This window comes from Urocitellus parryii, chromosome 8, assembly GCF_045843805.1.
Source record: "Urocitellus parryii isolate mUroPar1 chromosome 8, mUroPar1.hap1, whole genome shotgun sequence".
Classification (NCBI taxonomy): domain Eukaryota; kingdom Metazoa; phylum Chordata; class Mammalia; order Rodentia; family Sciuridae; genus Urocitellus; species Urocitellus parryii.
The window spans coordinates 70174288-70201685 of record NC_135538.1 but is presented as its reverse complement, the minus strand read 5'-3'; the positions used below and the strand labels follow the sequence as shown (position 1 = coordinate 70201685).

Sequence of the window (27398 nt, the reverse complement as noted above, 5' to 3'; positions counted from 1 at the left end):
AAAAAGTTTTATACACATAAAAAATTCCTGGCTAGGCAAAGCCATTTGTGTGTACATACACACCATACACATATAGTATTTTACATCATTATAATTATACATATTTATAAATACACTATTTAAATTATTTTACAATTTACCAAAATGAAGGAAGGCAATTATAAAAACAAATAAAAAAGAATGAAAACATTAAACTAAATAGTTAAGTTTAAAATGCTACAAAACTTTCTAAAAATCGAGAAGGAAGTCATTTCTTTGAAATATCAAAACTAAGGTTTCAATACTACATTATTGTGGCTTTCATTCTGATAACAAGTTCTCATGTTTAAAAATAAATATTTTGACTAATGACAGGTAAGCAAATCAGACTGAATAAGCTGAACATGTTGATTTGAGATTAGAGTCAATAAGCAACAACATGTAGACAATCATCTAGGAATCAAAACTGATAAAACCTCCTTCTAGTTCCTCATTTAAAACATGAGGAATTCAAAGCTTCTGTGTGGTATGAAATATCAATTAAAACTCCAAGGAATTCGGCAACTTATCTGTAATGCAAGAAAATGCTAAAGTTATAACTCTATTTTTCTGGTATAACCATTTTCATGTTTTAAATGACTCTACTTGGAACATATTAAAGAGCTGCTAGCTTTTATAGAATCGGTTGGGTAACTATTGTTAAATTCTGATTTTGTCAAGAATTTAATGAAGCTGTAGTACTTGAGGGATAAAAATCAGTTAAGAGTCAGCTAGGAATGAAATAACTCCCTACATTATTATTATTGTGGAAGCAAAAGAAATCTTGGGATATATTAAAAGATTTTAGATATATAAAATTTAAAAATATTTCAGATTTATACAGGAACATGGAGATTTCAAACTAAGTATCACTTCCAGATTCAAGTTAATTAATGAATTTACTTTCTCTTCTGAAGAGAATGGAAATTATATTTAGATAACATTCAGGTTAAAAAAAAACAGTTTTCTTTCTTGAATGCAACTAAAATCTTAAAAGCACAGTGAACATGAAAAATAACGAAGCCATTAATGACTTACAATATTTTTTAAAAAGTTATTTAAAATAACCTTCTTCTCCAAATTCTCCATTAGTCAATCTTATATTCAGAATGATACAAATAGAAATTTAACTTCACAGTATACTACTACAAAATCATTTGAAGACCTCAATAGCAAACCAGTTGCTTTGAGAAGATACGGAAATTAACAGGTTATCTGAAGACAATAATTCACAAGTGGACTAGAAAAGGATTAGTAACTCAAAAATATTTAAAATCCTTCAAACTATGATCCATGTCCAAATATGTTTTCTATTTAGATTTAACTCAAATTTAAACACTGATGTTTGGCATTCATAACTGACTATAAATCAACTGAAAAATATAGTGATATATTTAAAATTGTTCCAATTTTTCTCCCATAAAATCCAAAATTTTGAGCAATTATCTGTGGTCTTAGAGAAACAAACAAACAAACAAAAAAAAACCCTGATAATTCAAAATTATTGCCTTAATAAAACTATACAAGAATGATTTAAAGAAATTAAGGGCATATAGGTTTGTGAAAAGTATTAATACCTTAATGTAGTAAATCCTGTCATTTATATAGATGACAATGGATTTCATGTTCATGAGCCTGTGTTTTGTATTTTAAGGTATCACACTCTTGATAAAAAGATGCAAGAAATATTAGATGACTGTGCAAATTTCACTAGTTATGAAACATACTGCTACTCACACATATTCTTTTACTTTTTTTCATCTATAAAAATTTTATTAGTAATCATCAAATGCATTTTCCCCCACCTTAAGACTCATCAGCAATCAGAAAGTTGAGGAGAGATGCCATGCTGATCTGAACTGCAGCAGGCGTCACTGAGTAGGCCCCTGCACATGAGGTGACCTTAGGTGCCTGCAATCATCCTTCAATCTGAGACTGAAGCAGGAACTCAAATGGATTGTCTCTCACCCACTATTCACATCTTCAATGACTAACAAGCCATTAACTGCAAAATGACAATGTCAAATATTTACTATACTAGTCTCTTGTAGTGTAAACATTTAACTACCTGCATTTTGACTTTTCAAAGAGCTTCATTAGCTGCTGGAATCTTTCTGAAACCTGAAAAATTAAAAGTGATTATAAATATCTCAACATTTATCATCTTTGATGAATATTTTTGCAAAACATCTGAAGACAGAAAAAATTATCCTCAATAAAGATATGAAATAATGTTTAGAAAAACATAATAAAGGTGAATGTTTAATTTTTCAATATTAAATTTTATTAAACTAGCAAACACTACCAAATTGCCTGATAAAATAAGTAAATGGTAAGACACAGGGTAAAAAATGAGGACCGTTTCAGCCATAATTCTTCTATAATCACCAAATTTTTTTGTTGTGTTTTGGGTACCAGGGATTGAACCCAGGAGCATTTAACCACTGAGCCACATCCTCAGCCCTTTTTGATATTTTGAGACAGGGTCTTACTAAGTTGCTGAGACTGGCTTTGAATTTGCCATTCTCCTGCCTCAGCCTCCCAAACTGCTGGGATTATAGGCATGCAGCATAGCACCTGGTACAACCACCAAGTTTAATAGCTCTACACACAGCCATATTTTTAAGGAGGTCAGCTACTAAAATCTACACATTTTGTTAAATCTACATATGTAGAGAAGTAACACTGGTGAACCAACAGAGATGTAAAAATTGGGTTGTTACCTGATTTGGATTTTTATTCAACTTGACAGCTAAATATGTAAACGTTTTCACTGATGGCCCTCTTTTCTGACACTCCAATAAAATTTCCCGGTCATCATTTCTGAGGAGGAAAATTATATTTAGCTTTTATACAATTGATGCAGAAAAAGTAATATATCCCACTGCCTTAATGTCCATGAATAGAAGTGACATTTTAATTGAAACCCATAGGGAAAAGACCAGAATATTCAAAATGGTTATCTGAGAAACACAAATATAAATTATTTTACTTTTTCCTTTTTTGTGTTACTGGGTGGGAATTGAACCTGGTGGTGCTCTACCACTGAGCTATACCCTCAGCCCTTTTTAGCCTTCTGAGTAGCTGAGATTACAGGCTATAGGCATGTGCCCCCAAACCCACCTTAAGTGAGGTTTTAAAACCTGCACTTCTTAAAAAGTTCACATAAAACTCAAAAATACACTCTAACTTTACAACGATTTGTAAAGTTCTAATTTAAGGAAAAAAAATAAATTACCCAAACTCCTAGGTTTTGTTTCATCTCTTCTATCATCTGTCATTCCTTTTTTTGTTTGTTTGTTTTAGTTGTAGGACACAATACCTTTATTTTATTTTTATGTGGTGTTGAGGATCAAACCCAGTGCCTCACGCATGGTAGGCAAGTACTCTACCGCTGAGCGACAATCCCAGTCCTGACTTTCCTTTTTTCTAAAATGTGCTTATACTATTTCCTTCCAAATGAAAAAAAAAAAAAGTTTCTTTGTAACTGAAAAAACACAATGAAAATCCCTACTTTGATGGCTAATTCCCAACCCTATTTAAAAGTTATTACTACAGATTGTTCTACAGTATAGCCAGAATGTACCCTAGAATGTATCTTTAACTCTGGTCACTTTTAAAATAACTCATCACTTTTTCTTATTTTAATTAATTTATTATTGTTATTATTTATTTACTCATTTATTGCAGTGCTGAGGATTAAACTCAGAGCCTTGCACATGCTAGGCAGGCACTCTACCACTTTTCCTTATTTTAGGATGGGAAATATCTGATGACATTACAGATTAGATTGTAATTTCTTAACATTTTCTGGTGATTAATGTCTCTACAAGATCCTTACCTTGTCCACAAAACTACAATTTCTCCCTTCTTTTTAATAATATTCTTTGCAGAAAGGCTTGTAGAATTGTTGAGTGCTATTGATGAATCCTTAATACTTGGGCTTGCCTTTAATGATGAGGGATCTTTATTCACTGTAGGGAGTTTTTTCTTATTGGTTTTCTTTTGATGACCTTCACCACTTTCACCAGAATCTTGGCCAAGTTTGGTCTTTTCCCTACTAATTATGTCTGTTTCCTTTCTTTGTCTTTTCTGAGAAGAATGATTTAGCATAGAAAACCTTTTTCTCTTCTTGTGAGCATTATCCAAAGTCCCAGGAAATTCTGAATCATTAGAAATCGATGTGGACTCTGATTTTAAATCATCCTTTTTTACTTCATACAAATCAGGAGATTCTGTGGTCAAATCTATATAGTCTTCTTCAACAATGCATTCCAAAGGCCTATTTCCTATTTGCACCTTTTCTTCCTTACAGTTATCTTCATCTACACATATTACCTGACAATCCAAACCTTCAATAGCTAACACAGGATGGTTCCCTTCATTTTTACTCTCACTTGAAGCATCTTGTGTCAAATCAATAAATGCACCTACAGTATCAGGGTGTAAAGAATTATCCAATATTTGAGCATTTTGATCTAAATTGCCTCCAGAACATTCCAACTGGTTGATATTTAAAACTGTTACTTCTATGAATTCCCCCAAGTTTTTGGTCTCAGTAACTGGATCCTTTGTTAGGTCTATATATGTGTTTGGAAGATGATCCACCACAGAGTGTGGGATTTCGTCCACTGAAGGCAATTCTTCAATGCTTTCAGGCACTTTTGGTTCCCATACTTGATGCAATTTAAAACAATCACCAGTCACTTCATCCATTTTACCTGAAGCATCTTTAAGAAATTCATATATATCAGGAACCTGTGTTTGTATCACAGAGTCCTGTTCTTCATGTGTTGGTTTACTGCTATCAACATTGTTGTTGGAATTTTCTAATTCCAACTCTGGAGACTTAAAAACTGAGTTCTGATCTGAAATATATTCTTTTTCTGCTGCTTCATCAGCTTTCTTTCCAATTGCTGGCAAAGGTACCAATGACTCATCAGCCACATTCTGTTTAAGATCAGGGGAAGTGGATGGTGCTGCACGCCTTATTTTCACAATGAAATGATCATTGGATTTTTCCATTATGACAGCATGCATGGGTAGATTAGGATGGTACTGAAAGCCTGGAGCAACAGACCGGCTTGTCCATGATGAAGAGCAACTTGATTTACTGCTTGAGTTATCAGACTCTAGAGCTAAGTGAATATCTTGCTCAGATGCATCCTCTTCCTCAAGTAAGGCATCTTCACTAAAATGTGCACTAATAACTTCCTCTGGAGTTGAACTAGACAAAACTTCAGGTTTTAAGAAACTGAGATGACCATCTGACTTCAGAGGTGATGGTACTGTTAAAGAGACTGCAAGATCTTCAAGGAGTATGGAAGAAATGCAGGACTTAACCTTTTCTGAACTACATACATTATCTTTACTTAAAGCTGTGTTAGTAGACACTTCAAACATACAACTTTCGTCCAACACGTCAGGATGAACTGGCAACGAAAGCCCTGAAGACAGAGATGGACCTTTCTCAGATGATAATAATGACCAATTATCATCACTAATCATTTTGGGACATGGAGAAGCTACCCCTGAAACTAGCTCTTCTGTTGTACAAGTTGGTATAGATTCACACTTAAGACTCTCTAGAAGCTGTTTCTCTGGCGTCTTTAACTCCCACTCAGTTTTTTCAGTACAATTAACACTGTTGTCCAAAAGATCAGAACCTTGCAACAAACTTTTAAATATTTCACCCATCTGTGCATCACTAACTAAATTAAAAGTTAGGCTGGATGCTTGCTGTTCAGTAAGAATCTCAAAACTGCGTTCTGGCTTTAAAGCTGCATGCTGGGATGTCTGTGTATCTTCTATGGTGTTGCCTTCATTTTTCCCTGGCTTTGAGGTGCTTGGACAGTTTAGTTCCAAAGAGTGCTCAGCAGACAGAGAGTTTTTTATACTATCAAAGCAAGTGTTAAAATTTCTTTTAATGTCATGCTTCACTGCGTTAAGACTGGAGTTATTCTGGACTTGGTGTTTCTCCTCAGATTTTTTACCTCCCAGCAAAGACTTACAATTCACAGAGTCTTCTGGTTTGGGCAATTTTTCTCTCAACATTTTTTTGTTAGGATTATCCACATTCCTCTTCTGTGAATTTGAATACTGTCTTTTGTCTTTACATGTTTTTTCAGATTTTCCTTCATCACTGTCACTTCCAAAGTTTATGGAATCACAAAACTTTACCAAGATTTTCTTAAGCTTTGCAAACAAATAATCAAGTTGTTCATCTACAAACTTCCACAATTTTTTTTTCATATCTGGTAGCTGTTGTTCAAATAAGCGATCAACTATGCCATTCTTCTTAACTTGCTTAAGTTTAGATTCTATAACATCACAGAGATTCTTCTGTAAAGTAGTCACTGACTTAGAGATCTTGGATAAGTCAAGGTGTTTAATTAGTGATGTAAAACTCAAAATTGCTGACTCAACAATTCTATGAAATTGTATCAGTGAAAATTTTACCTTGAATTTCATATAATTTTTCCTCACATGCTTTCTTATCACTCGCAACATATGCATTATTTCTCGGACAGAAGAGGGTGCAGCAATAATTGAAACTATCTTTTCCAAGCTGGAAGTACTCATTGTTTTATCTTTCCTCTCTGTTTTTGAAGATCTGTTAGATTCACTTGGTCTTTTATTCCATTTGCTATTGGTCTGGTGGGTTTTTACAGATGTTTTTCTATGTTCTATATCCAAATGCATGGTATTTTTCCTCCTGCCTGGGCTAGTTTTTGTGTTCTGCACTTCAGCAGAAGTTTTAGGTTTGGCAGTTCTGTCCATAATTTTTTGTGGCTTAGGGTTTTCACTGTCACTTATAATTTCACCTTCTTCTAATTCATCTAAAGATGAATTCTTACAGGAAACTTCTGTACATCCATCAAATTTGAGAATTGGCTTTTGATTTTCCTTATTGAGATCAGACTGACTCTTAGACATACAATTAACAGAATTTGGTGGAATCACATCTGTGAAAGAGAAAAATATATTAAAGTCACACAACCATTAAGCAGTCATTTTGCAGTTCCATCTTAAAACAAAAAATCAAATACTGAGGCAATTCATTACTTTAAATAGTCTCCTTTTAAACAGCAGAATTTTAACACCTAATACTCCTTTTCATGCTTTCTTTAGGTACTAGGGATTGAACCCAGTAACAATTTACCACTGAACTACATCCCCAGGCCTTTTTCATTTTTTATTTTTATTTTTTTAAGATAGGATCTAAGTTGCTAAGGCTGGCTTTGAACTGATGATCCTCCTGCCTCCTCTTCCCAACTTGCTGGAAGTACAGGCACAAGCCACTGCAACCAACTATACTTACTCATTTCATTTGGCTTTTACTATTCTAAAAAGAGTTTAGAAGAGGCTGGGACAGTAGCTCAGTAGTTAACAATACGTGCTTATTATGTGGTAAAGCCTGAAGTTCAATCACCAGCAATGCAAAAACCAAATAAATAACACTTTTCAGAAGGTGTCTGACAAGTGCAGAGTTTGATCAACTGGAGATGATCTTTCCTTCATTTTAGCATCATCACTACCTCTATGCATGACAATGACTTTTGAACTACAAAATTATATCTGGGCTGTGCCAGGGATGTAGCTCAGTGGTAGAATGTATAACTAGCATGCTCAAACCCAGCATCAATAAATAAATACACACATTTGAAAATGACTACAGTATTTGAAAAATCTGTTCAATCACTCTGGTTTTTTTTTTAATATTTATTTTTTAGTATTCAGTGGACACAACATCTTTGTTCGTATGTGGTGCTGAGGATCGAACCCGGGCCACACGCATGCCAGGCGAGCGCGCTACCGCTTGAGCCACATCTCCAGCCCTCAATCACTCTGTTTTTAATTAAGAATTAAAGGAGCTGGGGACATAGCTCAGTGGAGAGTGTATGCTTACTAGCACACAGAAGGTCCTGGGTTTAATCACAGTGCAAGGAAAAGAAAAATTAAGAATTATCTTCATTCCCAGACTAAAGGCTCAATGTATACTACTAGTTAGCAAAAAGGTCTAAATATTATTATTCTCATGTTATCAAAAAAGAAAAAGCACCAACTTATCTTACTTATGTAATTTACATTATAAAAAAATGAGTTGTGGAAGACATCACACGTAAGCTATTACCTTTATGAATGTTATTATACACTGGAACATGAGATGGGCTTTCCATTCTAAGAACTTTTGCTATAGGTCTCACTGGACTATTCAGAGGACTGATGGCTTCTGGAATAGGTCTCAGGTGATTAAGGTCAATGCTCAAAACTGAATTTTCATCATCATGACATAATGAGTTTGTTTCCCCAATTTCCATTCTGTGGTCCATCAATTCAATCTGTTGAAGGGAAGATGCTAAAGCCTCTTTAGGTGAGCAGGGCTCCAAATGACAAGACTTACTTTCAACCAGAGGTATATCTACAAGGGAAGGCTCAAATTTGGGGTTATCATGTTCTGAATGGACTACAGGTGAAATGCCAGTTCCTTCAATTGAAGATGGCACCTGTGTTTCACTGGTTTCAGCGACTTTACTTGCAGGAGCCTCTTTCATCTCCATACCCTCAGAAATACAAGAATTCAAACCACCTTGTTTTTTGGTATCCAATTCTAGGACAAAGTTTTGAGAAACACCCATTTGTAATACATCCATTATCACAGAGGCTTCTGCCCTTGCACCATCAACAATCTCTCCCGTTTCTGTTGATGGAAACAAGGATTCTGTTTGTTCCATTTGCACAGGTGTTGAGAAGGAAGTCTCTGTACAACAAATGGGCATTTCACAAGGCATAATATTTTCAACAGATTTAACCAGTAAACTGTTTTCTTCCGGTTTGCTTTCTGGAATAATGATCCTGAATTCAGACTCTGCTGGAAGAGAATCTTTTGGTTCCAGTAACTTTGATTTGTTTTCCTCTGGGATATGTTCACGGACAGAAGGCATACATGTCCCTGTTTCAGACTGTACCGAGGACTCTAAATCAAATCCATTGCTGGACTTGGGAGCATCTATTATTTTATGCTGATTATCCTGAGAAACAGGCTGTTTTTTTGCAGGAGAAAGAGTTAAGTTCAATTTTTCCATAAAACTTAATTTTAAGTCTTTATTTTTGGTTTCATTTGGACCATTCTCACCTCTCACTGCAAACTCTTTATTATCTGCTCCTTCAGAAACTTTGCTGATAGAGACTTCTCCTTGATCATTTTTTGGTTCATTCTCTTTCTTTAAATCAGTAGTGGTTTTCTTAGTTTCTTTATCAGTCTGCAAATGTTCTGAAGGTGACTTTTTGTCACTTCTCATATGCCTATTCTCCTCTTTGTTTTCTCGTTCTCTTTTCCGCTTATCTTCAGTTCTGTGCCTTTCAGGTTTTAAAGGTGTATTTTCCCTGTGGTGCACAGCATTGGCTTCCTTGGAGTCCGTGTGTTTGTGAGTTCTACTGTTTGAAAGAGAAGATGAACACCTCCCATCTTGAAAACCATGACCGCTAACCCACCTGTCTCTTTTACAATCCTCCCATCCTCTTCTCTCCTCTGGATGGTATTTACTGGAATTATGAGACGATTTGATTTCAATCTTAGAATGAGGAGGTAGTGCTCGTTCAGATCTTCTCCAGTGATCCTGTTCCTTTCCTGCTGATTTAAGTTTGGGATCAACTTTTCTTTCTTCTTTGTCCTGTGATTTAAGTTCTTTTCTATTTGTATTTTGTGACCTTTCGCTTTGTCTATCTAGTTTTTTGTCATTTTGAGATTCAACTCGAGCATGTGATCTTTCCCTGGAGGTCTCCTTCTCCCAAGAAGAGCTGCTGCGTTCATTCCTGTAATCTGAATCTGTGTTACTTTTGAAATCTGAATTTTTGTTCTCAGCTTTTTGTTCACCTTTACCATGTTTCTCAGAACGTCCTTGTAGCCTTGGACTAGTTTCTGTATTCCTTGGTTCACCATCACCAGAGCTATTACTTAAATCTTTTCGTGGTCTATCAGTTCCTCTACTATACTGGCTGTGTCTAATATCTTTTCTCCCTCTTCTGCTATCCTCACTTGAGCTACCTTCACCAACTTGATAATGTGAACGTGACCATAAGCCATTGGTACAGTGCTTCTCAATGGATGTAGGCAAATGTGAAGTGTTCTTTTTTTCAGAATGTGAATTTCCTTCCTTTTCTAGGTTTGGCAGTGAAGTATTATGATGTACATCTTTAGACACATCATTTCTAATTCTATGATCAGTCTTTGAACAATAATCCAAATGAGGAGATCTGGATCTAAGATCTTTTGTTTTAACTGCATCTGATGTCCTTTGAGTTTTATGATTATTTCGAAAATGTGGAAACTCAGACAATCTATTGAGAAAGAAATTAACGACAAAAAAAGCAAAGTTAGCTGAATAATCTTCCAAATGTTATTCACATGTGACACACTTTTAGAATTAGGAGCCTACAAAATGGCAAAACAAACTTCATGTTGTAAAAAAAGAGTGATTGGGGTTGGAGATGTAGCTCAGTAGTAGAGCACTTACTTATTAGCATAAGGCAGGCTCTGGGTTTGATTCTCAGCACCACAGAAAAAAAGTGAGTGATTAGAATTTACTTGTTTTGGCTGGGTATACTGCATGTGCAAGGCCCTAGGTTTAATTCTGAGCATTGGTGGTGGTGGGGGGGGGGGCGGATTTACCAGCTTCCAACTGAATTAGCCAGCATTCAAAATAAGGATCTCTCTTTCTCTCTCATTTGCTTTTACTTCAAAGGCTATCTATCCCAGCCACTTGCCAAACTATTTCAGTGTTCCTTACCATAGGTGCACAATCTCCAAACTAACCATCAGTTCACTTCTTATATGATAAGTGATCTATTCTTTTCCTCATTCACTCTAGTCTGACTGAAACAGAAGAAGAATTAGAAAAGGAAAATACAAGGAAAGCTAGAAAACAGACATGATCAAAAAGTAAACCTTAATAGAATTCTGTAACCTCACTATCTATTTTGAAGATTATTCCACAGTAAAGCACAGCATAAATAGCCATCTTAAAGTGGTTCATGCTATGCAAAAATAAAAAGAAATATAGCACTGGGATTCTTTTCTTAGGAGAATGATATGTATTGACTACTAAAAAATAAGTCTAAGTATTAAGGTTTATATTACTGTTTTGGAACACTGGTAGTTTTTCTAGCAACAAAATAAAGATAGCTCATTGTAGTTTTTGTGATAAGTTTATCTTCTTGAACTTCCATAGAGGTGACTTTTCAAAACTCACTTTTAGGCTAGGTGTAGCGTTGCATACCTGCCATCCCAATTACTAGTGACTCTAGGGCAAGAGGATAGTTCAGTCAGATTTGACAAGTTAGCAAGAACCTGTCTCAAAAAATGAAGACTGGTAATGGGGCTCAGTGGTAGAATGACCCTGGGTTTGAAGTCCAGTAATCCAAAACAACCAAAAAAAGGTGGGGGCTAGATGTGGTAATTTTTGCCATAGCATGATGCCCAAATTTATGCTTAAGAAGGTAGTTATCCTATGGCTGTAATACCAAGAAGAGACAAACCGGAAGCTAGAGAGTGTAAAAACAGATGCACAGATACCAACAGAAAGATTACTACCAGTTCAAATGGGAATAGAATGGTGGAAACAACTGTAGGACAAAAGAAAAAAATGTTTGCAAGATCAAAAGTCATAAACATCAACAGAATGTGGTATCAATCTGGACTGGGGGAATGATGGAGATTTAAGTGTCAATGATGACCCCTATACAGAATGACTACATGTCCCAGCTTGCCAAGCAATCTTGGCATATAATTACTGTTAGCTATTCCTTCAACTCTTAAAAGTATTCTAGTATAGACTATAAATTAAATGGTCATGCAACTCCTATGTCTCTGGTTTACGCTAATCAAATAAATGACAGGACAATCCACTGAGCTAGAAAACAATGAAAAAGTTTTAATGATAAATCACTTTTGTTTGAGGTCATTTAACAACCTAGTGAAGCCCTAAGCAACCTATCTCAAAATAAAAAATTAAAAAAGGGCTAGAGATATAGTTCAGTGGTAAAGCACCCCTGGGTTTAATCTCCAGTACCAATAAAAGATAATACTGATAGAGGAAAAAAAGGACAGAGGCTTAAGCTTTGAGAAATGAAACCTACAACTAGTTACAGGAAGAAAACTCACTAAAACAAAATGAGAAACTATTTCAAGAAGGGATGTTGGTCAACTGTGTCAAACAATGTACAAAGGGGCCAGTTAAATGGAAGTCAAAACTGTTTGATGGATTTAGTGGAGGTGACTATTGACCAAAAAGATAGCTACTTTGGTAGACCATTGGAGGCAGATGTCAGATGGACTGGGTTCAAGAGTGAGTAAAAAGACAGGAAATGGAAACAGCCAGTTTAGACAACATTTTCAGACATTTGGTTATGAAAGGAAGGAAAGGTACAAACTTCTCTACAACACAGATTGTCCCCAAATAAAGAAAAAAGAGTGAGCAAAATAGAGAACCCACTTGAAAAATAAAAGAATACATAATTGAGACATAGTTTAAGAGTTGTTAATTAATAAGTGCACATGCTTTTTTGTGTATGTGCTAGGGATTGAACCCAGGACCTCAAGCATTGCTCTACCACTGACCTACCTACACCCCAAATCCCTGCTCTCAGTATTTTAGTAATTTGGTATAGACCTAGAAAGACCCATAACATTTACACAATCTTTTCAGAAACAAAGAGTATTAGAATAAGATCCCAGGTAGTTTAGTAAATGGAATATACTCGCGGAGGTATGTGGCAATGTTCTATAAATTATACATGTAAATTATTATGACAATAAACCATTAACACATTAGTTATTATTCTTACTAAATACAATAAAATACATATTTTCATTTTCCTATTGAAAGTAAAAATTATTCTGCACATCAATACCCACATAATTTAAAACATCCACATCCACCCCTTAGTTATACCTTTGGTGAAGATTATTTATTTCTTCATCTTTGCGGTTTATTTCCACTCTGGCAGTTTTGATAAGTGCTGAAATATTCTTTTTAAGAGATTGGTTTTCATTTTTTAAGCTGAAGTTCTAAAATGTACATTAATAAATACATTACTAAAGTACATATCCACAGGACTATTAATAGTACACTTATATTAGTTAGGAATTATTGAATGCTAACCATGCCGGGCATGACATCATTTTATCTTATGTAATTCTAAAAAAAAAAAAAAAACAACAATATGAGAATTACTAGATTACTATAATTCCCATTGTACAGTCAGGGAACTAAGAGCCAGAAAAGATAGCCGGCACCAGAAAAGGCACACTTACAATAGGGTTCAAAATGTAAAAACAATAAACATCAAAAAAAAAAATAAAATAAAATAAACATCAGAAGAAATTTTTCTGCATGAGTACCTCTCTTGAAAATCAAAACCAAAAACTGATAAGAATTTTATTACATTTAACAACTAACGTTAAGCCTGAAACTATGAATTAGTTCTCAGATGAACAAAGAACAAAATCTAGAGTTGACTTGTTCGGGAACAGAACAGAAAAGGAACAGAAGAGAAATAATTTTACCAAAAAGTAAAATAGGACATCAAATTCTTAATTTTTTGCAGCAGAATCACAAAACGGGTCATTTTTGCAAAAACTATGAAAGCACCATCACCATATTTTCACAAAAATCATTCTAAATCTTTGATCCTAAAAACCATATTGTTTTAAACACCTACTGTTTCTATAAATGTTAAAATTTATTAGTTGGTTTAACAGATTTTTTATATTGATGCCATTTTAACAATTCAAGCAGTTTTCCTTTATCAATTTCATCAAATCAAGAAATAATGCCAAGGACTGGATATATAGCTCAGTAACAGAGCATGTACTTAGCATGGGTCAGGCCCTGGGTTCAATCTCCAGCAGAAAGAGAAAATAAACCTTCTTTATAAACTGCTAACATGTCAATTTCTATTTATAACAACAACAAAAAAGTAGGGCTGGGGTAGAGTACTTGCCCAGCATGGTGGGGCCCTGGATTTGATCCCCAGTATCACCAGAAACAAAAACAAAAACAAAACCCCAGCTTCTTTATATAAATGACCAACATTTGAGCATAACTTCTATTTGTAACAACAATGACAACAAAAAGTACACTTTTTCAGAAGAAACTGGGTCTCACTATGTTTCCCAGTCTGATCCTGAAGTGGGTTTGAATGATCCTCCTGCCTTCAGCCTCTTTAGTAGCTGGGACTGCAGGGACCATGCAAGGGCCAAGCTGGAAATATTAAGTTCTTTTTAAAAATTGTTGGTCTTGGGGATTGAACCAAGGTATTTTAAAATTTTGATTTAAAAAGTTAACAAGGTTTATAGTAGCTCAATTCATAATAGCTAAATTATGGAACCAACCCAGGTGTCATTCAATAGATGAATGAATAAAGAAAATATGGCATATGTATTCAATGGAATATTACTCAGCTTTAAAGAAGAATGAAATTATGGCATTTGCCAGTAAATAGATGGAACTAAAGAATATCATGCTAAATATTTGTCAATTTTTTTTTTTTGGGGGGGGGACCAAAGGCTAAATGTTTTCTCTAATATGCAGATGCTAATTCACAATAAGGCAAGGAGCACTAGAGAAGAACAGCATTACCTTATATTAGACAGAGGGAAGTGAGGAAAGGGAGGGGAGAGGATGTGGGGATAGAAAAAAATAGTAGAACAAAACAGACATTACTCTATGTATATATGTGACTGCATGACCAATATAATTCTACAACATGTACACTCAGAAAAATGAGAAATTATATCCAATCAATGTATGATAAAAAAGTGCATAAATGCATTCTGTCATGTATAACTAATTAAACCAAGTTAAAAATTGAAAAGGTGAAAAAAAGTTAACAAGGCAAAAATAAAAGATTCATTATAATCCCACCTGTGTCTGTATTTCCTTAAACTTTTTCATCAGCTCTTTCATCTGCAGCTGACATTTTCCATATTCTACCTGTAACTGTAAAATATAAAAAGATTAATTTAAGCATCATACTAAAATATTTTCTTAGCTTAAATGACATTTCAAAATATTCAAAACTTTACAAACCAATCCTCGAAGAGGAATATGTCTATTAAAAATAAAGGCTGAGGTTGTAGCTCAGTAGTAGAGTGCTTGCATAGCAAGTTTGAAGCATTTGAGTTCGATTCTCAGCACTCCATATAAATTAATAAAATGAAGGTACATCAACAACTAAAAAAAAGTATTTAACAAGATACTAGTTCTTAAGTTTAGTCTACCAATGATTAATTTTTTTTTTTTTAAAAAAGAGAGTGAGAGAGGAGAGAGAGAATTTTTTGATATTTATTTTTTAGTTCTCGGTGGACACAACATCTTTGTTGGTATATGGTGCTGAGGATCGAACCCGGGCCGCACGCATGCCAGGCGAGCGCGCTACCGCTTGAGCCACATCCCCAGCCCCAATGATTAATTTTTTAAAGTTTCACATTCAATCTTTAAATCTTAAACTTCAAATATGGTAGAAACTTCTTTCATTTAAGTCTCAAGACATATTATACAATATAACTTAGTACAAATCATAAAAAAATAAAAATGTTATATTACACTGTAGCTATCTGAGTAAGGTTTTATATACTGAGACATTCAAATTTAGCCAAGCAAAATTGTAACTAAATTTAAACAAGTATTCAGAAAACATTCCTTTAAAAAGCAGGTCTGAAGGCAGAAACTGACTTAAATATTCTTTGGTTTTTTTTTTTTTTTTTTGTACTGGAGATTGAACTTAGGAGCACTCAACCACTGACTGAGCCACATCCCCAGCCCTATTTTGTGCTGTATTTTATATATATTTAGTTATAGGTGAACACAATAACTTTATTTTATTTTTTATGGGGTGTTGAGGATTGAACCCAGTGCTTCACGCATGCTAGGCAAGTGCTCTACCACTGAGCCACAACCCCAGCCCCCTATTTTGTATTTTATTTAGAGACAGGATCTCACTGAGTTGCTAAGTGCCTCACTTTTCTTTCGGCTTCAGTATCCTGAGCTTCTGGGATCACAGGCAGAAGCCACTGTGCCCAGCTTTAAATAAATACTTTTAACCTAAGAATTAATTCTTAAACACAAAATATTTAATCAATAGTAAGTTGCTGCCTGCTTTTAGGGAGCTACAAGAGTAAACAAGTATCATTAGTAATTGTGGCAACTCATACATCATTGTATGTTGCCTCCTTTGCAGTTCCTTCTTCAGTCAGGATCTCTTCATATAAATCCAAACAATTTCGAGATGGCACACAGGATTTGGAAGTGCTGTCTAAAACAAACAAAAACCCTTTACGTTAACATATTAGGCTTCTTGATGTTATGTCTACCTCTATATATTTCTCCCTCTACTATATTTAATTCAAATATATACTGATTTCACAGATGACAGGTGAAATGTCGATTTACCTAAAATCAAACATGATAATCATATTTGTTCAAAACACTGGGAGATCTAGCATGAAAAAGGTTTCTAATTTAGATAGGTCCTAGACTCTCTGCATATCATTCTTATTGACAACATTTGAAAATATTTATTAACTTTTCAAATGTTCTAATATCTTGCAACCAGTGATAGGAATAAGCAATAACATGCATAAACAACAACACCCATGGCATTTCAAAGAACAAAAAACATTTAAATCTGAGACTTGATTGATTGACAAAACTGTATGCTAATTTGCTTTACTGATCAAGGTTTGGGCATTACCTGAGTGTAATCATTTCAAAGAATGGGCAAATTTAGAAACCATTAGGTTATTAGGAATTGCTAACAATAACAACAACAACAAAAAAAAACCTAATAAATGAGACTATTTCATGGAATTTACATACCAGAAACAGCATTGTCCAACCCAGCATATATGTCCAGTGAGCCTTCATCATTATTTTTAAGAGGAGAAGCTGCAAGAACAGCAAAGATTAGTTAAAACTGACTTTATAAACTGAGGTTTCTTTCCCAGTCCAGGAAAAGATTTTTTTATTTTGCTCCAAAAAAGACAAGCTTTTCTACATACCGATAGACAGAAAGATTTCTGCACTAGATATGTAGATTTGTAACTTTACTTCAGATTTTAAAAATTTCCTTTCAAATAAATACTAATGAGAAGGTTTTAATTTCAGTAACAACAGACTGGTTTTTATCAAATCAATCTGTAGATAACAAGTATAAATGGTAAATAAAGTATTAAAAGCTATCTGAAGAGTCAGAGAACAACCCAAAGCAGGAAAAAACTGAGAATGTATAAGATCTTAGATATCTAGCACTACAGGTATTGGAGGGATAGGAAGACAATATCTGAAAGAAGATATATGAGTTCCCCATTTTCCTTTTTTTACTGCTTTTTGTTGAAGGACAGGTCCAGGTTGCTCTAGGTAGAGCTACACTAAGCATTGAAAAATCAGATGGAAACCTCCAGTCTTTTTTTTTTTTTTTTGTAAACCAGGGATTGAACCCAGGGGTGCTTTAATCACTAAGCAACATCCCCAGCCCATTTTATGTTTTATTTTAAGACAAGGTCTTACTGTCTTAGAGCCTCATTAAGTTGCAGAAGCTAGCTTTGAACTTGTGATCCTCCTACCTCAGCCTCCAGAGCAGCCGGGATTATAGGGATATGCCCCCATATCCAGCTGAAACCTCTAGTCTTAATGGCTTGAAGAACAGAGGAAAAACTACTGAGTTGACAACACCAATTAGAAGGCAAGAGAGGAAGTCCAAAAAGCCAAGGAGGAATTTCTCCAAATTCTGCCCCAAATATCTGGGTGACCTCCACAAAAGGTAGAACTCCAAAATAGATAGCTAAACTATCTGAACAGAGATTTCAGTTGTTATCCACCTCAAGGGAGATGAAAGTTTAAGTTCAGCTACATTAAATTTGCTAAAATTAAGAGAGGTATATATCAGATAAAATAATTTAGAGGAATATAACAGAACCCAGTGTCTATATCATATCATTCATAATGTCACAAATACAATCCAAAATTACTATACAGAAAAATCTCAGCAGAGAAATAGAAACAAAAATAACCACATGGAAAAAAAAAACTAAAACTGGTAACTGGATATTAAAAAAAAAAAAAAAAAGTCACTGGATGTACTTAAGAGCCAGTGAACTATGTAAATCAATAGAAACTACCCAATCTGTAGAAAGAAAGCAAAAGACAAAGGGAGAAGAAGCAAATCTTAGTGATCTATAGGATATCAAAAATTATCTATAGATATTACATAATGTTAATCTGGAGTCCAGAAGGAAATGGAGAATAAAGGGAAAATGATACACTGGGATGCTAAGTACACTAGATGGAGTAGTAAGGTAAATGACTACAAACAATTGAGTAAATATACAGTATAATTTTTCCTCTTAATTTCTTAGTTCCTAATTCATTAAGATGTATTGGACTATTTAAAGTGAAAATTATAGCACTGCATTTTGGGCTGTGACTACTATAAAATAAAGAGCAAGATAGAAGATAAATCCAACTAAAAGATTCTATATTTTATGTGAAAAAGTACAATTCTAATAAACAGACTATAAAATGTTAAAGACCTATCATACAATCCCTTGAACAACCACTGAAAATAACGCAAAGAGGTATAACCAAAAAGATTATATATAACTTAAAATGGAATTTAAAAATATACTCAAAGTAGAATGTATATTGGAATTGTCATTATTTTTTAAATGTATGTAGGAATGTAACTCAGTGGTAGAGTGCTTGCCTGCATGCACAACACCTTGGGTTCAATCACTAGTACTGCAAAGAGAGGGGGAAAAAAAAAAGAAGTATAAGCAAGGACAGGAACTTGAGAGTAATATACAGGAATGAGAAGAGCTGTATCAAGCAAATGAGATTAACCCTGTAGTTCTGTCCTTCAAAATTTTAATAAGGTTGTAGATGTAATAAAATTTATTTATTTTTTGGTGCTGGGGATTGAACACAGGACCTCAAGCCTGCTAGGCAAGCACTTCACCACTGAGCCTTATCCCCAGCCCAGATGTGATAAAATTTAACTATTTGCAAATCCAGATGAAAGATAAAGATGTTCCTTATATTACAGATTCAATTTTTCTGTAGGTTTACAGTATTTTTTAAAAAAATCATAAGAGAATTGCAACTTGAAACTACATCAGCAAAAATAATCAAGTTACACTGAACAGTATTACCCAGACTGGTTATGATGACCATATTTGATATAAGCCCTTCCATATCTATGAATAATATTTTTTATGATGTTAGGGATTGAACCTATTATTGGCATGATAAGCAAGTAGTCTATCATGAGCTACATCTCCACCCCTATGAATATTTTTAAAAACATTCTAAGTAAAAGTAGAATTCTACCAAACCCAACTGTCTTTTCACTACAGCATTCATAATTCTCATTCACAATATGCATCTATAGTCTTAAAAAAATGTAATGAGGTCACAACATAACTATAAGAAAAAAATTAAATAATAATGTTATATCAGGATTTGGAAGTTTATCTTCTGCATATTATCTAAGATTCTTTTTTTAGTGCTAGAGATACAGCTCAGTGGCAGAGCACTTATATACCACATATGTGAGGCCTTGGATTTTATTCCTAGCACCATCAAAAACAAAACAAAACAACAAAAAAGACAATAAAAAAACTTTTTATGAGCTTATATTACTACCAGGTCTTCGTTTTCTCTTGTTCAAACTAACCATTCATTGTGACTGTTGTTTTTTTCTCTGAAAAACATTAAACAAGAATAAATGCACTTATTGAAAATATTAACTACAAGAGTAGTGAATACTTATTTTGGATGTCAGTGGCAGTTATTACCATTCATATTGGCAAAACTGCTAACTTGATTCATTTAGAAGTTAGAAAGGATATGATAAAAAGATCAATTGGGTTTTGTGGTATTGTGGTGCACACCTGCAATCCCAGCTACTCAGGAGGCTAAAGCAGGAGAATAACTCAAGCCTTAAACTCAAGGAATTTAAGGGTAGTTTGAAGAACACAGGATGACCCCATTTCAGGAAAAAAAAAAGAGTTGGAAATATAGGACCATAGCTCAGTGCTACAGTGCTCAATACTATGTGTGAAGCCCTGGATCGTCAGTACCATAAAAACAAACAGAAAAAGGTTCACATTTACTAAGCACTACTTATGACCCAAGCATTTTATTGTATTAATTTACTTATGTGAAGAGAGAAAAGGATACTAATGGCAGTTTACCATGAGGGTAAGTAAATTATTTGAATTTTTTTTTTTAAGAGAGAGAGAGAATTTCAATATTTATTTTTTAGTTATTGGCGGACACAACATCTTCGTTTGTATGTGGTGCTGAGAATCGAACCCAGGCCGCACGCATGCCAGGTGAGCGCGCTACCGCTTGAGCCACATCCCCAGCCCCATGATTTGAAATTTAAAAACTGAGGCGGGCTGTGGCTCAATGGTAGCACACTTGCCTGGCATGTGTTAAGCACTGGATTCAATTCTTAGCACCACACATAAATAAATAAAGGTTTGTCAACAACTAAAGAAAAAAATATATATAAAGTAAGTGAGGCTGGGGTGTTGCTCAGTGATAGTGCGGTGTGTGTGCTTAGCATGCACAAGACCCTGATTCAATAGCCAGCACCAAAAATTTTAAAAATAAGTAAATGGAAAGTCAGTCAATTTAGAAAGACAATTAAAAGTAACCTTACCAGAAAAGACATCAAATAAACTTGTTCCATCACCATTGTCATCATCTGCTGCCATGATCCTATTTCCTTTTGAGAGTTGCCATCTAAGGTATTAAATATAAAGATTTTCCACTGTTAAAATCAACCTCACAATTCAGAAAATAAACCTAGCTTCAAGTCAAAAAGCAGCTTTTAAATTTGGAAATACTAATAAGTTTACTCTCTAACATAATAAAAAACAGACTCATGATAATCAAAAATATGCCTAGCCAGGAGGTAGGCACACACCTGTGGATCCTACCTATATGAGAGGCTGTGATAGGAGGATTGCCAGTTCGAGGCCAGACACTAAAATTAGTGAGACCCTGTCTCAAAATAAAAAATAAAAAGGGCTGTGGATGTAGCTCAGTGGTAAAGCTCCCCTGAGTTAAAAAAGATATCATCTGAGCAAAAGTCAAAACTATAAAAAGAAAAAGTGTTAATAAGATTAAAACCACACACAAAGTAAATGATACTACGTTTATAAAACAGATCAAAATATACTAACACATCCAAAGCCTTGGGTTTAGTCTCCAACAATGCTTGAAAAAGAACCCACAAAATACAAATCTAATTTTTGACTAAAAAAAGAACCATCACCATTCTCACCAAACACATACACACATTAATATTAGTAAGAAAGGTTGGGGATGTAGCTTAGTGGTAGAGTACTTGCCTAGCATATGTGATGCCCTGGGTTCAATCCATAGTATCACAAGAACTATACACACTTGCACACAATCCCTTAGATCCACTGCTAAAAAAAAAATGGGCAAAAAAAAAAATTAAAAAGAGGGGAAAACATCTTTAGAACCAAAAGAATTTAACTTCAATAATAATGAAGATAATGCAAATTAAGACAACGAGATATCACGTATAGAAAAGCAGTGATGTAGTCAGGTCTGACTACTTGGCTTACAAAGGCATTAGCGTGCAGTCTAGAAATCTGGACTTCATGAGGATTCCTACTATTTCCAGAACTGATAACAAGTGGCTTACCATATCTAAATCGTTCATACAAACAATATGGTTTATGCTAAATACCTGCTTTCTTTCTAGAAGTCTAAAACTTTGATAAGTGCAAGGAGGGGCATTTCATAGCATCAGCCCCTAATAAAAACCCTCCATAAAGGAGATCAGGAAAACCCTCTTTAACCACTTTACTATATATGGAGATAGTGAAAAGACATCATCTTTAAGCAACCTGAACCCCATCAGAGATCCAAGTTTTTTGTGGACTTTTCAGCCTCCACAACTGTGATTAGTAAATGTTTGTTAAGACAATCAGTGTATGGCATTTTGTTATAGCAGCAGCCTGATCAAACTAAGACAAATAAAGAGCCCAAACCATAAGTAAACAGCAATAGGATTTTTAACAAACTGAATGCAGCACATAAGTACCACTCTATAGATAAAGAAACAGATCATTTTCAGTACCCTAGATACCCTCCTCATGTACCCTCACAGCCACTATTCATTCCCAAATCTTGAAAGATGTACAAAGAACAAAAGCATATACATTGCTGGTAACTTGCTCTGTAGATGTAGTATCTGCATGTCTATGGAGGATTAGGGAATATCAGCAAGGATATGTACAGATTATATGTGAAAACACCATTAGCAAAACGTTGAAAGAAAGCTTGATTAGGATAAACACATAAAATTGTAAATAAAATACCTTGGTTGGAATGTACCTCAGGTAGAACAAAATTGGGAGACAGACTGTCAAATTCATTAATGTCACACAGAAGATACTAAACATCAGAACAAGAAATCTGAGCTTGATCATTTAGAGCACAGGAGCAAGGAAGTGAGAACCTGTTCTTCACATTTTCTAGCTTCTAGAAGCTGCCTGCATTTCTTTGCTGGTGCTTCTTCCTCCACCTTCAAAATCAACAATGACCTATCTTCTTTCCTTTTCAACCTCAGCTTCTCAAAGTCACATTTTCTCTTCGCTTCTGTCATTCCATTGACTTTCCTAGCTCCTGCCCTCTGAGTCCTTCTTATAAGGACTTGTGTGAGCACAGTGGGACCACTTGAATTATCTAGAATACTCTCCCCACTTCAAAATCCTTAGTTACATCTGCAAAGTCTATTGCCATTTAAGATAACATATTCACAGGTACTCAGGATTAGGAAATGGGCACCTTTTGGGGCCATTATTTGGCCAACCACACTAATGAACTCATTTTAAAATTTTAGTTAAATAGCCACATGTGATCAAATATACTACACTGGATAATAGACCATGAACTATCTGAAGGCAGGGATCAAGTTTTATTAATCTCTGTATTCCTGATACTAATATACATACTTAAAGATGTTTACTATACAAACAAGGAAATGGGCCAAAAAAGACTAAACCAGCCAAAATAAATGTCTAAGTCCATGAATTGAAGCACATAGTTTATTCTTAAGAAAATTCCATTGGCTTCACACAGTCTACTTAATTTCATTTACCATGGAAAACTCACATCTAAAGGATTTCATAGAATTGTGGTTATTACAATTTCAATAACTATAAATGCCTTTTGAGTACTTGTAAAAATGTTTAGTTTCTTAAGATTATGAACTCCTGGATATCATCAATCTTATTTTCAATAACTGCACAAGCATAAATTATCTTTTTGGGTTAAACTATTGGACAAAAAAAAAAAGTTAAAAAGAGCAAGTATCACCACAAAACGTAGGGGTACTAAAACAAATTTATAGTCAGCCCTGTTGCCTCCTCCAGGGGCCTGAAAACTAGGGACTACCTATACTAAAATACAAACCAATAGTCAGCAATAAGATGGTAAATAAATACATTCCTGTAAGTAATCAAGTCTAAAACAAAGAGATCATCAACATCTACTCACTTCTTGACATCTCTATTTCTTGAAGTAACCCTAACATTTCCAAATAGCCTACTTACACTACCTTTGCAATATTTCTCCCATTTATGCCCATTCCTGCCATTTCAATGTGTTCCAGGCCCTCCCTATTGCTATCTAATTATCTCCCTACTCCAAATACATGTTGCAAACAACTATTGGATTAATATCACCTCTTGTTCAAAATTTTTCCATTACTTCCCATTATCTAGTGAATAAAGTCCATACTTCCTTAAGGAGATAGTGAAATACACTGATATCTACTTTTCTAGTCCTATCATTCACTATCCCAGAGTTTCCAAAAATCCATTTTATGTCCAATTAAATTTTGCTCCAGTTTACAAAGACACTTACTGACACTATCACCCCATAGCTCTTCCTCACATCTATCTGAGTTTATAAGCAAGTACAAGATGTGAATACCCAGATTAGAATATGTGAAGCCAAGATTAAAATGTGAGTTTTCAAAAAGTCAGGAGACAGGGGAAGAGGTTTATCTCAGTGGCAGAGAAGTTGCCTAGCATGCCTAGGACTAGTGGGGGGGGAAAGGTTGGGAATATACTAATGATTAAGATACTTAGACTTCATCCAGTAGGGATTGGGAGAACCACTGAAGATTTCAAAGCAAGAGAACATCAGTCAAATCTGCACTTCAGAAATTTAACTCTAGCAAGAATATGGAAAATATTAGTGGCAAGCACAATAGGGAAGGCTTACCAAAATAGCGCAAGTGGTAGTAAGAGGTCATTCTAAATTATTTTTAGTGGAAATAAAGACAAAGAACAGATTTGAAAGATTTCTGTGGCACAATAAACAAGATTTAATGGATAGTGTATTCAAGTGTCCCCTGTTCCCTATTTCAAATTGTTCTTCATGCCACAACCTGAGCTGTCTTTTCAAAATGCAAATTTAATTAAGTTCCCTCCTCTGCTTAAAACCTTTCAGTACTTCCTGATGATCTTAGGATAAATTTTTCTCACAATTTTTTAAAATGCTTTTTAAAAGATGTTAATGGACCTTTATTTTATTCATTTATTTATATGTGGTCCTGAGAATCAAACCCAGTGCCTCACAATGCTAGGCAAGTGCTCTACCACTGAGCCACAACCCCAGTCCTCACAATTGTTTTTAAGACCCTGCATAACCTGGCCTCTAACCACCCTACTGATGTTACTTAGATTCCTCTCTATTCCCCAGCAATCTATGCTCTGACTGACTATATTGGCTTTAACTCCTTGAACATGTTGTTTGTTCCTTCTCATACCGAATATTCTACAGAGCACTCTTTGCTCAACACCCTATCTTTATTTAACTCTTCGATATTTTGGCTTAAGTAATGTTGATCATCTCCTGGCCACTCTCTCTGCCTACTAGGTCATGTCCTTAGTAATATTTTCATATATATCATTGTGTCCTTTCTCTATCTGACTTCTCATAGTTCACATTTACATTTTTGTGGGTTTCCTGGAGAAATGACCATATTATCCACTATACTGAAGCTCTATGAAGACAAAGACCATCTCCATTTTGTTCACCACTATATCCCCAGCTCTCAGCACAGGGTCTGGTGGGTTGTTAAATAATAAAAGAATATTTTTTGAATTAACGAAATTTCCGATTTCTTAAACTCTTTGAAGTTTCTAGCTTTGATAGCAAGGTCATAATTTTAATAGCAATGAAGAATCAAAGATATGAATTATCTGTATAACATCTAGATGGAGATGTCTAACAGAGGGCTGGAAATAGTATGTTGCACAAAAGAGAAGGCATGGTAGGTATTATGATTTGGAAATCATCAGTATCTTGGTAATACCTGGGGTTACGCTCTTGAAATCACAAAGGCAAGTGACTCTCCTAGAAAGAAGGAGAGGAGGGAGAAGAGAAAGAAGTATGTACAGTATTAGATTAGTTGGGAAAAAGAAAGTTTTTTACACTTGCTCTCACCTTCTCCCATTTGAGGATCTCAATATACAATGAGACTTACTACTAACGGGAGTGGTGCACCTGTGAAAAGCAGAGACAAAATTTTTAAACCTGAGAACCATAATGATTAAAAAGAGCTGTTAGCTGGGGGTGTAGCTCACTGGTAAAAGGACTTATTTAGCATGTTCAAGACCTTGAACCCAAAGCTGGGTTCAATCCCCTGTATTGTAAGCTCAATTACTCACACATAATTGTTCTATTCAGATATGGAAGCAAAGTAGATAAGGATAAACTAGTCTTTTTGATAGGACAATGTTTTAAAAGGTGGTCTGAAGGAAGTTTTATTTTTTAAAAATTGCAACAAAAGGGGCTGAAGATGTAGCTCAGTTGGTAGAGTGCTTGCCTCGCATGCAGAAGGCCCTGGGTTCAATCCCCAGCACCACCACCACCAAAAAAAAAAAGCAACAAAGCAAGCATTTGTAGAGAATAATAGAAAAAAGCCAGGGGATGGAGACAGCATATTAGACTCCAAGGATGTGTGAGGGGAAGATACTAACAAAAGTTAACGTATATTGAACATTTTTTTTAACTGAACACAGATTTATTTTGGTCATTATTTACTAAACACAGCAATAATAACTATTTACAAAGCATTTACATTGTATTAGGTGTTTATATAATCAAGAGATGATTTAAAAGCATACAGGAGAGTGTTTTAAAAGTATACAGGACAGTGTCATATACTATGTATTTATTATGAACGAAGTACTGACCTAAATGCTCTAAATACATAAATGACTTGTCTTGAATCTTCCTTAATGTCATATAAGGACCATATTATTCTTTTTTCTCATTTTACAGATGAGGGCTATTAAGACACAGACTATTAAGAAATTTGCCCAAGGTGAACAGCTGGTCAGTCTCTAAACCCAGAGGACCAAAATCAAGAATATATATTACAACACGAATATACGTATATCTACCCATATATATGTGCGTGTGTATACACACACACACATAAAAGGACATTATCTCTTGTAAAACGTCAGGAAATGCAAGGAAAAAATAATTTGGGGGAGGGAAGTGAATAAGAGAATTCTTGTCCTAGTAGCCTCTGTCCCTCTTCGAAGAGGCGTGGTGGGAGATGGGGGATGGGTCTTGAGGACTGGCTAAAGTTTTGGTGCTGGTGCTGTGAATAAGAAAGATCAGGGGCAAGTCAAAAAGTCAAGGGTCAAAGTCAAATTAATCCTAAAACACAAACGCTGAGATTTCTGCGAATTTTACATTCACATCCTAGTTACTGTGTGTTAGGTTTTGGTTACTGTGGTGTTAGGTGCTGTACTGACCAAGGCAAATAACTTCTCTCGGTATAACAGTTTCGGAAACAACCAACATAGTGATCACCTGACACTGGAAAAACCATTTTTCTAGAGAATCCTACCCAAAAGCTTGTAAGAGTGTATACCAAAGCCAGATTGGGTGGGGGGAGGGGCGCGAAGAGTGGTCGAAAGAGCAATTCCTCTCTGCGTTCGCTCCCAACCCCCTCCCGGACCCTCTCCTGGGACCGTCCAGGGACAGCAGAGCGACGCAGAGTGGGAGCCCAAAAGGTGCACCCCGGGGCTAGGGGAACGTGGCTACCTGCGGTCCACAGACGTAAGGTGCGGCCCTTACTCCAATCACTTAGTCGTTTTAAATGGGCTTCCTCCGACTCTCTGTCTTCCCGGGCGCAGCCAGTCTCGGTTTTGGAGACTACAGCACCATAGAGCCTCTTCCTGAAGCTCAGCTCAAAGCGGGTCCCCACGGCAACTTACCCGCCCTGCCCGGCCCAAGACAGCCCGG

At 35.2% G+C, this 27398-nt stretch overlaps 1 protein-coding gene and 1 non-coding gene across 2 annotated transcripts; one reads left to right on the top strand and one right to left on the bottom strand.

The window, feature by feature from the left end:
• Positions 1-1092: 1092 nt before the first annotated feature.
• Casp8ap2 (caspase 8 associated protein 2) lies at positions 1093-27398 on the bottom strand. Its single transcript, XM_077801957.1, has 12 exons — positions 27371-27398; positions 25581-25640; positions 21440-21520; positions 20746-20828; positions 16899-16967; positions 16235-16335; positions 14946-15020; positions 12972-13087; positions 8153-10359; positions 3860-6983; positions 2742-2841; positions 1093-2139 (listed from the first exon to the last, which is right to left on the bottom strand). The coding sequence occupies exons 4-12, from the start codon at positions 20798-20800 to the stop codon at positions 2083-2085; spliced, it is 5904 nt and encodes a 1967-aa protein (XP_077658083.1). The 5' UTR covers positions 20801-20828; positions 21440-21520; positions 25581-25640; positions 27371-27398; the 3' UTR covers positions 1093-2082.
• Trnaa-cgc (transfer RNA alanine (anticodon CGC)) lies at positions 25928-26004 on the top strand. Its single transcript has one exon. It is a non-coding gene; the product is annotated as a tRNA-Ala (tRNA).

What these genes read in the sequence shown, in the direction of transcription:
- Casp8ap2 (XM_077801957.1), bottom strand. Translation starts at nt 20,800, where the DNA reads ATGGCAGCAGATGATGACAATGGTGATGGAACAAGTTTATTTGATGTC. An exon ending in GTTGGACAATGCTGTTTCTG is followed by an intron (nt 16,336 to 16,898) that starts GTATGTAAATTC and finishes TGTTTGTTTTAG; the next exon opens with ACAGCACTTCCAAATCCTGT. An exon ending in ATAAATAATCTTCACCAAAG is followed by an intron (nt 10,360 to 12,971) that starts GTATAACTAAGG and finishes CTTTCTCAATAG; the next exon opens with ATTGTCTGAGTTTCCACATT.